This window comes from Lepisosteus platostomus, chromosome 17 (genome assembly GCF_059453375.1).
Source record: "Lepisosteus platostomus isolate fLepPlt1 chromosome 17, fLepPlt1.hap1, whole genome shotgun sequence".
In the NCBI taxonomy this organism is placed as follows: domain Eukaryota; kingdom Metazoa; phylum Chordata; class Actinopteri; order Semionotiformes; family Lepisosteidae; genus Lepisosteus; species Lepisosteus platostomus.
Genome location: NC_142627.1, coordinates 9,796,628 through 9,814,402, shown reverse-complemented (window position 1 = coordinate 9,814,402; position 17,775 = coordinate 9,796,628). Strand labels below are relative to the sequence as shown.

At 41.7% G+C, this 17,775-nt stretch overlaps 2 protein-coding genes across 2 annotated transcripts; both read right to left on the bottom strand.

The window, feature by feature from the left end:
* Positions 1-1,821: 1,821 nt before the first annotated feature.
* Positions 1,822-7,979, bottom strand: rrp36 (ribosomal RNA processing 36). The gene is made up of 8 exons (XM_088610547.1): positions 7,851-7,979; positions 6,599-7,007; positions 5,088-5,223; positions 4,700-4,766; positions 4,275-4,379; positions 3,768-3,842; positions 3,365-3,482; positions 1,822-2,626 (listed from the first exon to the last, which is right to left on the bottom strand). The coding sequence occupies exons 2-8, from the start codon at positions 6,999-7,001 to the stop codon at positions 2,475-2,477; spliced, it is 1,056 nt and encodes a 351-aa protein (XP_088466673.1). The 5' UTR covers positions 7,002-7,007; positions 7,851-7,979; the 3' UTR covers positions 1,822-2,474.
* A 1,133-nt stretch (positions 7,980-9,112) lies between these two features.
* npas4l (neuronal PAS domain protein 4 like) lies at positions 9,113-17,775 on the bottom strand. The gene is made up of 10 exons (XM_088610539.1): positions 16,482-17,775; positions 15,983-16,128; positions 14,632-14,795; positions 14,374-14,519; positions 13,587-13,686; positions 12,805-13,045; positions 12,286-12,395; positions 11,885-12,020; positions 10,238-11,538; positions 9,113-9,742 (listed from the first exon to the last, which is right to left on the bottom strand). The coding sequence occupies exons 2-10, from the start codon at positions 16,105-16,107 to the stop codon at positions 9,714-9,716; spliced, it is 2,352 nt and encodes a 783-aa protein (XP_088466665.1). The 5' UTR covers positions 16,108-16,128; positions 16,482-17,775; the 3' UTR covers positions 9,113-9,713.

Below are 17,775 nucleotides of genomic sequence, written 5' to 3'. Positions count from 1 at the left end.
ACACATCACAGGAAAACATTCCTTCTCAAATGCACTCGCACAAACACCCACACGATTACTCGGAAGCCATCAGATAACCACGCTCTATTTTGACAGCATCGTCATTAAACGTAAATTAAACGATTGATTATTCTCCCCCATCATATTAAGAATGTTAATGCTATGAATGTAATAAGGGGTGAAGTGATTTTCTCACAAATCAATCTCACGATATCCAAAGTCCTCCACTTTTGATTAATCAAGCTATTCAAAAATCCAAAATGGAGTAAATGAATGAAGTGTTAAAAAAAATACCAATCGTCTGCACCACAGATAAATTTCAATTATTTTCAATGCAGAAATATTGAAATGCACCGTTCTAATATAAGCAGGCTTTCGGACACTTACAACATTTATTTCATTCTTAGCCACACATTTTCCTGCTTATGCAACTGAAATTTATTAAGTGCACAGTAGAAGACAAAGACCTAAATGTGCAGTAATAGCGAGAGAATGGAACAGAACACCGTCAAGTTAATCTCCAGTTGGTTCAAACCTTCACGGTTCTGATCGAAAAACCGCCGTGCGTTTTCGTAAACCTAACCAATAGCTCCCTCTGGTGGTGATAGATTTTAAAACAAGCTTAGTTAAGGCCAATACATTTTTCACTCTTTATGGCACATATACTGTACAATTAATGTCACAAATAAACCAGTGTCTCGAGAAAGCACAAGTTTATTTGTATTCCTAGACCAAATTCTCTTTTTTGAAGATCTCAGGTATTGGAGTGGCACTCCACTACAAAGTTCCAATTCTAACGTTATGCGAACTTTAATACATGAATATTTTATTTCATAGTGTGAAGATCAAACCTTACGTAATTTCTCATTTTTTAAAAAAAATCACTCGATTGCACCAATTACTGCAATGGTCTTGCTCAGTTCTTGAGCACAGCACGTCTGAATTGGTTTGTACCGTTTACTTTCATTACTTTGAAAACCTTGCCCCCACTACACAGCAGCAGTGACCAGCTCCTCCCGACAGTCTTTTCAATGATAAGTGGGTTGTTCTTACCTCGCTTTTCTCTTGGTTTTACTGGAGCACATCCGAATTAGCACTTGAAGTCACGAACAGCGCACGCATACAGTTTAAAAATGTACGGGCAGTGTTTTGTGTGTGTGTGTTAATTTCTTCTTGTGCGCTCTTTGCGGCATTTTTAAAGGATTTGATACGACACGTACAAATAAAAAAGAACAAAACCATCCACAGACTACCTCCAACCTCGTATATAAGCACAGAACTAACGCGCCCCACATTCGAATGCTGTCTCTAGAAGCATCTCTTCGTGTTCCAGGTCCCACACCTGAGGAACAGCCCCTCTCAAAAACACCTGTTGCAAGAAATTGATTAGTCACTCCAATTAAAGGGTTTATCGGGTCCTGGTGTCCTCATTAAGAACTGAAAATCCAAAAATCAATTGTGCACTGTGAAGAGGCATGTATATTGATGTCCCATGCAACTGTAGGTCTCAATCTCATGTCTGATCTAAACACAGCGATTTATTTTGTAGTCATTTATACTGCACAGGAATGCTAATCAATACAATGACAGTTTCATACTCTGAATGGGTTCCACTAATGCAGTAAAATAAACACTGTATTAAGAGGATGATGTTCAAGTACTCCTCCAGCACACTGGGCCAGTGTATATTTGTGTATTAAGTACTGTACATTCACTGCTCTAACACAGTACACAAAAAAGTACCATCATCCCGTGTGGCACATTTTTTTCAATTCCAATTTGAATTCATGTTTGAAATAATAACATTCATAAATACAATCATGACCACACATTAAGCATTCATTTTTAATCAATTGATTTATAAATTTAAAATCCTGTTTTGGAAATACAAAAGTTGACAGTAGTACACTGATTCTCCAAGCTATTTTAAAGATTCAGCATCACACTTTAACAGTACATAAACGTGTAATAGAAAGAACAATATGTAATGGTACAAAAAAGGTCTTTGGTGATCCAAATGAAATCCTCACTATTACAATGACTGTCACTGTTACTTTAAGCAGGACTATAGTCTGGTGTTTCTTGTATATCCTTGTTAGTGGCACCACTAATTGGTCATTGGTTTCCGATAGACACAGGTGGGAATGGCAATGTATCACTCTCGCAATCCGTTTTTTCCCCTGTTTCACAAAGGTCCAGGGAGCTGCAGTACATTGTGTGCAGCACACCTGTGTGAGCACAGATCTGAAACTCTAAAATCGGTACAGGGATGGTATCAATTACAAATCCCATTCAACTCGCTAAGAGCAGAAAGCAAATTTAATATTTCCTAAATGGAAAAACTGAGACCAAGCAGCCACTGATCAAGAATGTGGCTGGCGCAAAATCCAGCAGACAAGACAGGTTCCCAATGGAGGACTATCTCTAACTGCAAGGCCCTCGATAGAGACCAATCAAATCGGAAATCAGCCTCGTTAATAGCTTGCATGGGGTTTCTGTTGAAATGGCAGTTTTTTCCGATCCTTGATGGCATTCCTCTTCCTCTTCTTACTCAGGAAGCTCTCCAGCTTGCCACTCTTTTTCAGCTCGTTGTATTTCTCTGCCAGCTCCAGCTTACGTATGCCAGCTGTGAAAAGGGAAGTTGAAATTGTGAGAAAAGAAAAACAGGTGTTACCCACATCGGGCATCCCGTGAAAGAACAGCGCTGTGCTTGGCAATAGCAGAGCAGCATCTTTCAGAACTTACACACGCTTATGAAAAGGGCAGCGAACTTCAGTTTTAAATAGGACCAAACACCATCAGGAGCAAAGATAGATCTGAGCCTTCCTAGTAGCATGAGGCTCTATCACATAGTTAATTTGCTGAGCAATGGCGAGCTACTGTGTGCGTGAAGTTTCGCAAACCACCCTTCACTCCAGTGCTGGTACAGAGGTCATACAGGAGCAAGAATTATACATCCATCTATTTTCAAATATTGAACCTTTTTCTAACTGATGCAGGGTTGCAGAAGAGCCAGAGCCTATCCCAGCAAGCAACTGGCGCAAGGCAGGATATAGCCTGGAAGGGACACACACAAACACAAACAAACACGCACACCCTCACACCAGGGTCAATTTTCCCAGAAGCCTTTAACTAACTTCAGTATGTCTTCGGACAGTGGTGGGAAACTGGAGCACCCAGAGGAACCCCACATGAACACTGGGAGAACATGCAAACTCGACAAATGTTGCACCTAAGGAACTGAATAGAGCCCCAGCTCTGCGAGGCACCAATGCTAACCATTGTACCACTGTGCTGCCCATGAGTACCATTAATATAAAAGGAAAAATTGTCCTAAATGTTTTTTTAAAATATAATAGCATACATTTCTTCAGGAAGAAGGGCCTCTTGCCCTGTTGCACGAGCTCCCTCTGCTTCCGCTTGAATTCCAGTTCCCTCTCTCTCTGAATCTGCTTCCTCTTCTGTGCCTCCTCTTGATTAACCTGCAAAGAATCAACCAAAGTGATTTTCTAAGTCATCTGTGCTGTGGATCCTATTTTGGATCGTGTGCTGGGAAAACCAGATCCTGGGTTTCTCTGTAAAAAAAACTAAAAAAAGAAGTTTAAAAAAAGTCTTCTCAATGACTCGGTTATTCTACCCTCTCAAAAAGTTCACTAACTCTCTGGAGCTCAGATTTACAACCGCAATACAATCTCAGCATCTGGGAACCATTAAAAAGAAAACAGGAGGGAGGATGTAAACGTGAATGACTGATAAGAAGAACCTACCATTCTCTTTAATAGCAGCTGCAGTCTCTCTTTTTTCTTTGGCTCTTTAACTTTCTTCAGCTTTTTCTGGATCAGCTAAAACGCAATTAGAAAGTGTTAAAAAGTAGTCTGTTAACACTGAAAACCTTTACTTACAGAGCTGACATTCTACATGGGTAATACATTCTTCTTACACCATCATAAACTCTTAAACACCTTGTGAATTACCTGTAACAAACTGCTACACAATTCCTAGAGATATAGACACATCAGAATTACCTTTTAAGAAGAAAATGTATTCCTAGCTGTTCAAATGATTTTTTTTTCTGCTTATTGCTATGCCAAGTACTTTTCCGCAATGTAAAGAAAGTCATCTATAAAACCGTGTCTAATATGGCTGTTCTGAGCATTCAATTTTAAAAGCATTCACTACTATTTTCAAACAAACACATTATAACAATGAGTTCTAATTGCATTTTATGACAATGACAACAGCAAATAAGCCTTAATTTCTAAAGATGATCATACCTCTTTTTCTTTTTTCTTAATGTCTCCTATGAACTTGTGAGTCTTTTCAAATACCTCCGGGTTGTACTCTCCTGACAAATCATCAAAACGAGGATCTCTGAATACCTGGAAAAATAAATCGTAGTTACTTGCAACATATATTCCAAAACCAGAAAATGCCCCCCAAACTCACAGGTTAAAAAAAGAAAAAATACAGAAGGAGAAATGTTTGATTTTTCATGCATTTTAAGATGATACTCATTGAAAGGACACCAGCAAATAACTTTACAGGGTGGGAAAGCAGTATTTCCTCTTGGAAAAAGGGAAATCTATTCGGTAAAATTTTAAAGGACAGATAACAGTGGCAGTCAATTGACACTATGACACAATGACTTCACACACAGCTCAAGTCTGAAATTTCCTACGAGGAGGGTTTTTTTTTTTACCGGTTTTTTGACTGGCACCACCCGCCTGAGAAAAGGAACAGGCTGCTTGGCTGATATCTCCATGGGCCTGACAAGAAAGAAAGAAGAAACTGCAATCTTTCTAAAAATGGATAAAGCAAAGCTGGCTTGGTTATCGGGGAGAATGCTGGGAGGACCTGCCTTGATTAGGAGCCTTCCGTGATTCCACACAGAAGGATTTCATAATCGCTCTGCTGCAAATGAACCTCCCAATAATCGCAAGATAAAGACTGCTCTATCCAAAATAAATGAATAAACAGCTCCCCAATGCTCCTCCTTCATGAGAAGCTTTTTGAAAAACCCTACATTCCCACTAATTTCACAACCCTTCCCAGAACAGTAAAAACCAGAAGGAAAAAGATTCTTTTACCTGTTCTTGTTCAGGCGCTTCATTCCTTTCTCCGATGAAGACTTTCTTTTTGACCCGTAAGCCACTTCATTGTAGATTTTAGTTCCAACCTTATTCTGCAGCTGCATTATCTCCTCAAAGGACATTGCGGAAAGTTCTGTACCAAGGAGGAAAAGAAATCTATTAATTGCCATCTTTCAGCAGAACAACAATACACCACACTCCACATCCAACGCATTCTCTTTTAGCGCACTATCTGAAACATCCCCTTTATGCACTTTTAACAGCTGGTTTGACCATCCTTTGGTAACAATGCACTTCTCCTGGGTTTGGTGATAAAGATTAGTTAAGCTCTTCATACGTATGGCTTGCCGGTTTCACCACTGTGAAAAAAACATATTGTCCACATTTTTTTATTTTTGACACTGAAATACAACAGATAGTTTTATTTTGTTTGTGCAGCTTTAGAAAATCATGTCGAAACTAATAACCACCCTCACTGGCCATGTAGCTTTTAAAGGGAGACCGACTCCTGTGGATGAAAAAGCAGAGCAGGAGAATCCGATATAAGGACCTTAACTGATCACAAACTCATGCGAGGATTACTGGGAATGCCTAAAATAAATTTAAATATATTTATTGCCATTCTGATAACGACACACATTTCACCTGGAATGTTTAGCTTTTGCTTATTAAAACATTGCTAAAGATGTTCATATAGTTTTATGTGAGAGCTAGGGTTTGCATGTTCTTTTCTTTTGCTCACGAAGCATTTAGTAATCAAAACTGCTCTTGCAATTCTCAAGGACTACAGCTGCCCTGTTGTCTGGGTTATTGCATTAAGAAGGAAAATGGATCAAGACCAGCACTTTTTTTCTCTGGCCTTGGGATGAGATTAGGTTTAAAGTTCCATTTTAGTGATAATGCTGCCAGGCAAGACTAAACCGCTGCTATTGTTTTGACAAGTGAGACACTAACACCTTTCCTAATCTCCCTGCAGACAGGTTTTCTTCCACTACAATGGTAAACATACTGAACAACACAAAAAAAAAAAACTGACTGCAAAGACATTTCTACTAGCTGACTTTAATCTTTAATTAAAAAAAAAAATCATCCTAATAGAGTTTCCTGTGCCTTCTCATTACAATTCAGAAGTTACCTTCAATCGCATGGATACTGGAATATCAACAACACACTTGCCTGCCTGCCTGCGTGCAATTTTACAGATATGTTAATGCATTTAGATTAAAAAGATAACCCCTGGTGAGAATTATGGAAAGACCAAGCTATTTAATAGCCATTTTTAGGATTTTTTATATAATATAAAAAAATATAATTATATAATTTGTATAATTAACAGGTAATTCAAACAAATCATAATAACGACCTGGATACCCGTTTATACAGCAGGGCCTTAACTGGAGCAAAGAGACTGAAGTATTTGGCTCAAGAGTACAGCTTCCCACTTGGGATTCGAACCCAGGACCCTCCGGTCCCAATCCACCACTCCAAGCTGCTGCCAAATACTATACCTCTCTGGATTTCTTCTCTAGTTTCCATTTTCCCACCAGTGTTTTTTAATTTTCCCAGGCCAGGCTGCTGATCCCCCGAGTCTCCATCTTCAGTATCGCAGTCGGACTCCTCGGACCCGTCGCTGGCGTCGCTCTCCCCGGTGTCTTCGCCTCCCTCGCCGCCGCACCTCGAGTCCTCCTCTGCCCCGGAGTCTTCCCCCTCTCTTGCCTCGCTGGAGTCCGGGGCTCCCTGGGGTCCCGGCGCCGCGAAGCGCTTTCTGATCAGAGAGAAGTTCCTCTCCAGCTCCTCCTGATCCGAGTCCTCGCTGTCGGAGCCCCCGGCTTTCTGATCCAGACCCGGGCGCACCGGAGCTGCCTCCCGGCCTTTACCTTTCCGAATCCCCCCCTTGGCCTTCGATGCCATCGTGAGCTGAAAGGAGAAAAAAAAACTAATCCAGACACCGAGCAGCTGCTTTACGTCAACCTACTGTACTTTCACTCTCTTGCAGTCTTTAGCAGAAAATAGCACATGCATGTAGCTCGTACACAATGCAAAATTAAAAATTACCGCGTTCTGCGCAAAAAAATGCAGTAACAACAACCTAATAATACGCATTTTAACAGGACTTTTTGTCAGATTCCCCACAATACGCAAATAATAACTACAGCAGTGTACTGTATGACTGTACTGTATGTTCCGTATATATACTGTACATAAGACTTCGTTTACTTTTCCAAACTTAACAGAGGCTGTCACTACCGGGAGGTACTATAGTAATTTCTCAGTAATTTCTAACACCGATAAAGGTCTACACTAAAAGGTAAACACTATAATACACTATAAACACTATAATAATAAAGACATTGTAATGCTTTTCTGTACTATTCTGCATTCTTCACTGTAAAACTGGAGTGAAATATTTCCGGGAATATCCGGAAAATATTGAGAGAGAAACCGGTGAACTATAAACAACATTGCGCAAAACAAGAAAGGGGACAAATGTGTGCCTTCTGACTTAAAATCTTTTATTATTACTACATCCGCAGGGAACCGCAGGGTTAATCTTGTGTTAAGCTGAGGCTCATGCGCTGCTTTCCGGGATGGCAAACTCACTCCAGTCCCCGGCTCGACTGAGGCCTTTTGTTTACACACACATACAACATGAGCTCAACATCACCGAGTTCCCCGCGAAGCGGATTGACGCTTCGTAACAGAAACTCCGCATTTTCCTTCTGTTCACCAAATACACAACATTAAAAGACAGATGCTTACTTTAATAAACACGCCGGACAACCTCAGAAACTCATCCCTCGCTGTGCACGTGGATGCCCCACTTCAATCCACTTCTATCACCAACGTGCTGAGACGGAGGCGGTGATACAGCGGCCTGGCTGCAGGGGGCGCTGTTGTTTATAAGAATGTGCAGTAGTTTGGTGCTGTCTAGTGCTGAAAGTGAGCAAGTAGAGAAGCTAATTTTGTAGAACAAGGGACCTGCCAATGAGTGCTTGCGTAAAAAAAAACTATTTGAATCATAATGTAATTTATTGTGTCATTATATGAAACAGAAGTGAGCTGCAGGGTGGCACAGTGGCTAGCAGTGCTGCCTCACAGCCCTGAGGCCTTCGGTTCAATTCCAGACCTGGGGTGCTGTCTGTGAGGAGTTTGTAGGTTCTCCCCCTGTTCGTGTGGGTTTCTGCTGGGGGCTCCAGTTTCCTCTGTCCGTCTGAAAATATACTGGTAGGTTAATTGGCTTCTGTGAAGTTTGGCCCTGGTGTGAGTATGTGCCCTACAATGGGCTGGTGTCCTGTCCAGGGTGTATCCTGCCTTGCTTGCTGGGATAGACTCTGGCTCCCCCATGACCCTGAATTGGAAGATTTATAACTGTTTGCAATACCACAGTATGTAAAATCTGGCTTGTCTATATGTTGTCAGTCATGGCAGACACTTGTAAGCATGGGCAAATCAAACAACAAGTGTTTGACTGAGCTTAAAATCCATCCCCATTCAAAACTAGTGCATTCAGTCAGTTTAGATCTTTCACTTTATTTGCAATACAAAAATACAAAATAAAATCCTAAAATATTTTTTCAGATTTACACCTATGTTACATTTTGGCACAAAATAAATGTACTTTTTAGCTACAAGAAAGGATAACTTCATTAATATTGCCAGAGGAGCAAGACTAATTTGTCAATGGCAAAACAGCATGAGTTTAAATAATTACATCTCAGTACCATGTTGCACAACACTTTTAATATGCTTTGTAATACAGCTGGTGTTTCTCTAACACAAATTCTTTTTAAAAGGCACACGTCTCCAAGTATGTTCACAATACTTAACTCTGAACATTAAGTTCTGTACTAATTCAGAAGCACTGGGCTCACATTTGTAGAAGCTTACCAGCCAATCAGACTGGTATAATACACAATGTTCTATAAGAAGCTCCTGTACTGGTTTTAATGTGCCACACAGAGGTACATACAGAGGTAGTTCAGTTTAAGTCAAGGTAAACAAGTTTTTTTGTTGTTTTTACAGGAAATGTTAAAGGATGGTTTTGCATTCTTGTTTCATATTGGTGATTGACTGTTTAATACTGCAGATGGGCTTTTCTTTTCTCACTGCCTTTATCATTTTCCTCAAATCTGCACATGTAATTAAGTGCTCAGGAGAAGTTATGCATACAGCAATATAGCAAGACTCTCAGTAACTGGTGTTGTGTACAATGAGATTTGTGGTTTGTGGTTTTGCAAATTATTGTTTTAAAACAGTACCATATGTTTGTAGAGCACTATAAGCAATACTAGTGCAGCACAGTGAACAATCAACAATCTAAAAAATAATACTTAATGCTCATACAAATTTGGCTACGCCTACTTGTTTGGTCCATCAAATATACATTTTAACAATCTTTAAATTAAATGACGTTCCATTTTTGGAAAATTTCTTTGTTTTTTTGAAGTAACAATTGCTTTTTGAGGCACTGGACCCCTCTGTTGATACAGTCTTTTGGACACAAGACAAAGAAAGTCCCCATAACAAATGCCTTCAAGTTCTTTGTTGAATCCAGTGAAGAAGCTTCAGGTTGTCATGACAATATGCCATACAAGGTGAAGTACAGTAAGTCACAGACTTATTTCAGTACATGGATTCTTCAACAAGTCCATCTGAAATGAATCAAGAGAAAAGAAAGAACAACATGAATACTTAGCTATGGCAGACAGCAATACAAGTTTGGAAGAATAAGCTTTTACGTAACTGTAAGTAACATCATTTGCAATGTGGCTGCAGTTAAGTTAAAAAAAAAAACTCCAGAAAGTTTCTGTTTAATTTTTGAATGTGGAATTTTAACCACATCTAGAAAACAGTGATCTGAAAACAGCCTTGCTTCAGAGCTTCTGGGTGTTTACTCCCACCACAACACACTGCCGTTGGACAAGAGAAAACCCATAAAGAGGTTATTTTTGTTTAAATTCTGCAAGGATTATTACCATTCGTGTGAGATTTTTAAATGCACTTAAGGATATTTTGCGTGATTCAGATTATCCCTTGAAAATGGCGAGAGAACAAAACAAAGAATGTTGATCTGGAGATAAATGCATGGTTACAGCTAGTGCTTTTACTGGTGGTGTGCTGATGGTGTCATATGAATTAAAATTTACCTTGCTGGAGGCTATTGTGCAGATATTCATTGAGTTGATACAACTCATTGGCATATCCGTTACAAGAAGACCTCCGGATGCAGGTGTCTAGCGCTGGATGAACTGTGGAGAGCTGATCCAGGGGCAGGTTGTCTTCAAGTGCAACATGTGGAAAAGATGATGTCTCCGTGGAATTACTGTGCAGGAGGTCCTGACTCCCCTCCAGTGCGCAGGCAGAGTCTGAACAAGAGGGCTGAGATTCGACACATCTGTCAGAGGTAGGGCTGCAGTGAGGAAGGCAGTCTTTTGCCTGAACCACGTCCAGCTCCTTTAAGATGCCGTAGATGACCTCTTCACTCAAGACGGCCTCTGATTCAGAAGGGCGCAGAGCGCTCAGAACGTGGTCCACGCACTGGCGCGTATCAAAGCTGCTGGCAAGCGAAGAGATTTGCCTGGCCAGGATGCTGATTTCGGCCTGTTCCTTCTCGCTGTAATGAAAGCTGTTCTCCGAGGTGGGTGAAGCGTCGGGAGTCGGCAGGCTTGTGGGAAGGCCGGCGCTACTGACAGAGCCATGAGGCACAAGGTAAGGGGGCACTCCAGCTGGGAGGCTTTCAGGAATGCCGAAGTCATCCGGGTGAAAACTGCAGTCTGACACACCTCCACAGACATCTGTAAGCTGCAGGCAATCGGGCACCAGGTGCACATCGCTGGAGCAGCTCGAGAGATCGTGGGGAGGGGAACCTGGAAGCTGTGGCGACAACGCCGACGCCACCCCAAAGCTGTTGATGCCGATGGCAGCGTCCGCAATGCCTGGTAGAGCCTCTGCCGCCGTGTGGTGGCTGGGTAGTGCAGAAAGGACGCTGTAGGGCAGGGACTCTGCTGTGGGTGACTGCAGGCTCTCTGGGAAGCTGTAGCTTTCCAAGAGGAAGTCAGAAATGGTAAAGGCTGAGGAGCTAGCTTCCTCTTGAAGGATAGGAGAGCCTTGGAAATCTGGGCTGTAAGGAGGGGTGGAAGGTAATTCAAGACAGTCACTCAACACAGGTGGAGGGCTGCCTCCACTAGGCTGGTTATTTAAAGTAGAATAATACAGGGAAATGCTGGGCTCTGAAATCCTGCTTGTTTTGATCCTTGGCTCTTCGGTCGGGTTGCCTTCATTCATCTGTCTCTTTAGGTTCTTCGCCGGGCTGTCAGTGAAGCTCTGACTGGTGTCTGATGCTTCAGGGCTGATCTGATAGTGATTTGAGGATCTGTGGCTGGAGGTTCTTGATCTGCAGTTGACATGAGCGTGGATTTGTTCACTAAGGAAAGTGGCTTCCGTTTCACTGTAAATGATATAAAGTACATGTATATTAATTCTTTTTTAGGGATGAATTTATACAATTGTAATGTGCCTAAGAATAGAGAATGTGCCATCTGTAGTGCTCAAGTTTTGCTGGTGTGGGATTCTAGTGGCATCTGCTGGTTCAGGTTGAAGGTGCACCAAAACAAAAACTTGCACATTAGCAGCGAAAAGCACATAGTGCAACATGAACACTAACCACAAATTTATGGCATAAATGTCTGCAAGATAATAGAAAGCACCTCTGTGTTTTTCGCTATGCCTCTGAAAAATGGGTCAATACTTCAAGAAAATCTCAGAAATCAACTGAATTACATTTTTTGTGGTACCTGATAATGTAGTTAGTGCAAGACACTGACTGACTCCGAGAATCCTTGACAGCCACAATATAGAAGCAGGTCCAAGAGAGATTCTTGCATTGCATTCTCAGAACCATTTCCACAGGCATGTCATCATCTGCCTTCACTGTAAACCACGGAGAGGAAGAAAGTTAACAAATATCTGCTGCTTTAGAATAAATGTGTCAGAGAGTCAGGAAAGAGTGGAAAGTTCTGTTTGTTTAGAACTATTTTGTTTATTTTTGTTTTCATTCTTGCCCTTAAAATTGGAAGAACCTTCTAAGTAAATAATAGATTTTTAGGACTGATGAGGATCTACTTTACACGTAAAAACAAATCCCGTTTTTCACAATACTCCAGAAATAATGCTCATACTGTAAGTAAAGACTTACACAAAATCTTGTGCTGAGCGGCGGCGAAGGCAAGATCATCAGGATGGAGCAGACTGTACCACGGTCGACAGATCATTTCCTCGTTCGAATAACCCAGATGGAGCACCACACTAGCAAGAAAGTAAGAGTTGAAAACCATGCTGCCACTTTGGCTTAACTGAACAGTAAAGCATCTTAAAAACGCTGAAGAAAACTGAATCATAGAAACCATCAGAGAGGCTGCACATTGATCTTATTTAGAAGAGCAATGATTGTTTTATTGTCATCATAATGGCAGATTTAAAAAACTTTGCTGCCTCCGCCTTTTTGCTGCCTCACAAAACTTTTCAAGAAACAAAGTCGATTTTCAGCACCAGTGTCAGTGTGCTGTGAGTGTGCTTCTTTCCTTCACACCAATATAGTGACAGCCACATTCGGCAGATTTGGCTGTTATGAATGACAAAGGTGCTACTCTAAAATGCCAATTTTTGTTTCCTTATTCAGAATCCCAGGATGGCTTTTATGTCTTTCGGCTCTCACCTGTCAGGGACCTCAGTGAACGCCATGTCGAGCCCGTGGAGGGACTGGAAATGTGGCACAAAGCAGCAAGCGTCTGTGTCGTGCAGCCAGCTGACAACCGGGGAGCAGAGGGCAATGAAAACCGGGCTCGAGCCAGGGGAGGCGCCCAGCTGAAACCTCCCCCGGACCAGCACGGGGCAGCTACCCCCATGTCGGAGGCGAAACGCCCTGGAGGTGTGCATCCGACAAACGAATGCAGTCTCTGGGAGCAGAAGGAGAAAACACACAGAGGGAATGAGACAACCTGCCAACACGAGCTGGATTTCTGTAGTGTAATGAGAGCATGAGTGAGTGATAAAATCAAGGTGGCCTACTGCCCTACTGCCCTAGGCTCTCAGCTCGTTACATTCGAAAGGAACCACAAAGGCGGTAGCAAAAGCTTCACAAGTGAACACACCGAGTCATGAGAGTGGACTCTCAGATAAGAAGACATTGTCTTAGAGCAGCAGAACAAAGCCCAGTGGAGAATGATTTTCTCATTAATGTTTATTTAGGAAACATTAATTACCATTAACTATTAATCTGTCACGAATATTATTGAAGTGAATCAGTATTAATTATGTTAATTAATTATTATTGGAATAATAATTATAAAGGGCATTTTTTTCATATTCTGAGTGCATCGGATTTAAAGCCTTGAAACATGAACTGAATGTTTTTAATGAAAGCAGAGTTTTCTTTTCTGTACACTGAACTACAACCAATGTGACACCCCCTCTTTCCCCCTGTAGAAATGCTCTCACCTGTTTCTGATGATGAGCCGGTCTGCAGGTGACTTTTTGCCGTCTCTACATCTGCATTTTCGACTATGTCATAGAAACTGTCTCCTTGAAGTAAATCCACCTAAATAACAAAGAAAAAATAATCTTTTTTGTATTTTCTGACTGGTAATGCACAGAATACCTTCCCTAAAGATTAAGACGTCTTTCATAGAAGGTTTTTAAATCAGGGGCGAACATGTACTGTAGCTACCGGCTCTCAAGCAACTTTAAATAATCCAATCATTTCTATTTCTATCAGTTATTTTACTCTTTATTTCACCTAAAACAAAAAAAAACTAATAATTAAATACAATGTTGTGACCTGTAAGCTGTAACTGAATGTTAAATAAAACAACATCATTAATTTCACACATTCTGAATGCTTGGCCAAACGCAGGGCCTACTGATGCTGGTTGCTAAAGCATGTTTTTCACAGTAAATAAGTAAATACTGTAAAAGACAATTGAACTAATACTTTTCCAACAAAATTGCCAAAATATATTTTAAAAAATGTAACCAAACATTAAACTCCAAGAGTAACTATTTCTGAAAACAATGTGTAATGTATATAAAATATATATATATATCAATATATTGTTCAGAGATGCACACTGACTCGGAAAGGAGTCATGCTGAAAGGTAAAATGGGTTTAAATAAATTTAACTAAATCAAAGCAATGCATCTTAAGAACAGCTTGATGAAGTTCTGTTACCAACATCCAAGAGAATCAAGCCTCTTAAAGTCTTACAGCAGCAGAGAATAACTTACCATCGAGAAACCAAGGAACTTGCTGACATTCTCCGAGATGTAAATCAGTTTTCCCTCACTTGTTGTGGCCACTATAAACCCAGGCAAAGCTTGCAGAAAATCCTCGTATGGGAAAAGGGAGCTCTCTCCAGGTTCACTGTGCAGCTCTGGCATGGATGAAGAAGAAAGAGAATTAGCTTGTGCTCAATTTTAAGTTCAGACATTGCCGGCGGTGGATAATTGTGGAACTGAAAACAGTGGATAATTGGGTTGCGTTACCTTGGAAGAACACCGATTTCCTTATGTAGGTGCAGATGGCGGACATGGTGTGCAGGTATGACAGGCGATCCTTCTCCTTTTGGGAAATGGGCAGGAGGGCCCGCATATTCCTGATCTCTGCGTTAATGTGGTCTCTCCGGGCCTTGGAGGCTCCCTTGGTGGACCTATAGAGCACCATGACTGAGAAATCAGCACACACAGCATGTAGGAGGGTGAGAACTTATTGCTCGGTCTAGTCAGTCTAGCTCAAGGGAGAACAGCCCGAACAAGTTCCTGCGGTGCATTTCCAGTCCCCTTTCAATCACCTCGTCTGTTTTATCTTGCCAGTACCTTTTTTGTTTAAAAAAAGTAGGAAACCACTTATCTTCAAAAGCTTACTTCTGCTGGTTTTTTTTTAGACTGTAGTGAATCGCCTACAGATCCTCCCCCCCCCCTATTTTTATGCAATGCTTTTCTCAGTGGAAGCTAGGAGAACGTGTTTCCATGGAAATTATTCATCTAGGAGTGGGGAGGGAAGCAAAAAAAAAAGAAAAGAAAAATGAAAACTGAAGTACTATACCCAGCTGCACAAGTTAATTGTCTGGCCTTTTGAGGGAACCACTACACTTTATAGGCAGTGCACCGAGTGGGTGTCAGAGAAGAGGCTGGACTTATTGTCCGCCTTGATGCCATATAAAGAGGATGTCCTCCAAGCTGGGTATCAGGCGTCACTGGGCAGAGAATGACGCTTTTTTTCTGGGGTCTCTCTCTCGCTCTGCCCAATTATGTCCAGGGGATGAGAGCTCTGAATCACAGCATCTCTGTATTTTTAAGTTGGGGCTTTAACAGCAGTTAGTTTCCCCATCTCTCTCATTTTCAACATTGATTACAGCTATTCAAAATGTCAGCGTGGATATCAGCATGAGAGTGCTATTTAGTCACTGAGGGGGAAAGCAATCTGTGAATCATCACCAGCAGTAATCAACGTGCCTGGCTTTGCTTCTGCTGCTGCTGCTGCTCCAGAGTGTGTGAGTTTAACTCGTAGCAGCTTATTATACAAGTTGCTTTTCTGTTGTACTTAAAATGCATTTGCCCCATTCATCAAAGGTATCCTACTACAATCCTAACCCGTACGATTGTGTGTGGGAAGCATGTTTAAAATTGTAGATACAGTTCTATAGAACTAATTACGAAATGAAAGTATTGAATTTGGTCCATCCCTTCATGTTACGAAAAGCGCCTTTTCCCGCAAACCCACGCTGCTCCTACTCGTTGAATGAAAGCAACACAACAACCCCCTCTAGAGGGAGCGCATCGGCGCAGAAATGGCAAGCCAAGCAGTAAAGCACTGCCGTGGAGAGGAGCTACTGACCTGAACCGCTTGAAGCGAAGCCCCGGTGTGATGCTTGCATCCGCATTAGAGCAGGGCGAGCTGCAGGAGAAAGTCCCGGGTCTGGCACCGAGAGCCTCTTTACAGTACTCGCAGGAAACCGTCATGATTTCCCCTCTTGTGTCACACTAAAACATGGAATCAAAAGTCAGATCCGGGTGTTTATCCTGACCAAAGAGTTGTGCACTCACATTGTACATTTTGGACAAGTTTTTTAAACAAAAGCTTAGCGAATGAAGTTCCAAAAAAAGCTGAAAGCAAACAGCTCAATGATGATTAAAGATAAAAATCTCGACAAAACGAGCATTACAAAATGCCAGAAATGTAATATTAGCAAAAAAAAAAACAGAAAAATGCATGGTTTACAATATGCTGGGCAAAAGCATTTTCTCTTGTTTTAAAGATCAACACAAAAGGGCAGACACAGGCATCACAAATGATTCAAGACTACGCGAGTAGGCGCTGTTGGCAGAGTCCTTACCTTTCTAAGAGATCTATCTCAAAGCAACTGTGCTTTGCCTCCGTCCTCTGCTTCCTTTTATATCCCCGTACAGGGTTAACCTGATATCTTTGTTCTAAACACTGACAGTGTGAAAGAAAAAAAAACGGGTCAGAAAACGGCTAGTGTTACTTGTTGTGACGCAATAACAAGAGAGTGGATATTTTTAGTAACGCGGACTCTAAAAATAACTCCACTCAGACTGCCCCAGAGGGGGGCAACCACACGGCCAGAGTTGCCAATAAAAGTTGGGTCTGGGCATTTAAGAACGGTGGTACCACAAAACGACTCGATAGCTGTGATTTACCCATTCACTTTTTTCTAATTGCTGACGGTTTATCTGAGTAATGTGTCGTATCGCCTTTCTGATCGGTTCTGTTTTACTGTGTCCCTTTGTTATCTTTTTTTTATTATAAGACTGAAGCACGAACCACAGTACAAGGCGACAAATAAGAATTGACCACAGAATGATCAGTCATAGTAGACCATGTAGAGACAAGCGTCCAAACAGGAGTTGAGACAAGTGATCGCCTCCTCACGAAAATAAAAGGCTGTTTATTTTTGCAGCGTGGAGATCAACAAAGTTCACGCACGGACTATCCAGAACGGGTCGTGAGCAGGCACACGGGACACAATAATACTCATTGCCGAGGATGGATTCCATTCACTGCCTCCTTAAAATGTTGTCTATTCTCTGTTTCTGCTATCACAACCGAGATTATGTTGCAAGGTTGGCCTACCCAGCATATTGAAACTTTCGTTCATTTTAAGTGACTGGTTCAGTTAGGATGGTTCATGTATTATTTGTATTTACCTTTCATTAACACGCCGCTCTTCCAGCCATTACTGGAAAGGCGCTGATTTCTGGCAAGTTTCAAAATAACCTACAGTCTGGGAGACAAAACTGGACAACAGCCTGGACAGGTCGCCCCTCTAAGCAGAATCACTGGAGGAAAAACCCCTGGAGAATATGCAAACTCCTGACAGAATGACACCCTTCCCCAGTCCAGAACCGAACCCCAGACCCTGGAGCCGTGCCACGCCTTGCTGCCGCTTTCTTCACAAGTCGGTTCATTCGCTCACACCGAATAAAGGTCAATCAGACATGCAGACTTCTCCAGAGCTACCGCACGGTGCTCTCTGTAGTGTAATCTGATTGAGGAGGGGCAGGTTTGTACCCCGTGTATAGAGAAAACCAGTTCAGCTCAGCAGGTGAGTCGAGTCCCTTGCAGTGCGTCGTAAAAAGCAGAAGAGACTTCTAAAAGTAAGATAAGAA

Bases quoted from the DNA above. Each gene is read 5' to 3' on its own strand.
- rrp36 (XM_088610547.1), bottom strand. From the start codon at position 7,001: ATGGCATCGAAGGCCAAGGGGGGGATTCGGAAAGGTAAAGGCCGGGAG. The intron at 4,767-5,087 runs GTAAAAGAATCT...CTTTCTTGTCAG, and splicing joins AAGCGCCTGAACAAGAACAG to GCCCATGGAGATATCAGCCA. The intron at 4,380-4,699 runs GTAAAAAAAAAA...TTATTTTTCCAG, and splicing joins TGGTGCCAGTCAAAAAACCG to GTATTCAGAGATCCTCGTTT.
- npas4l (XM_088610539.1), bottom strand. From the start codon at position 16,107: ATGACGGTTTCCTGCGAGTACTGTAAAGAGGCTCTCGGTGCCAGACCC. The intron at 13,687-14,373 runs GTAAGTTATTCT...TTTGTTATTTAG, and splicing joins AGTTCCTTGGTTTCTCGATG to GTGGATTTACTTCAAGGAGA. The intron at 12,021-12,285 runs GTAAGTCTTTAC...CGTGGTTTACAG, and splicing joins CGCTCAGCACAAGATTTTGT to TGAAGGCAGATGATGACATG.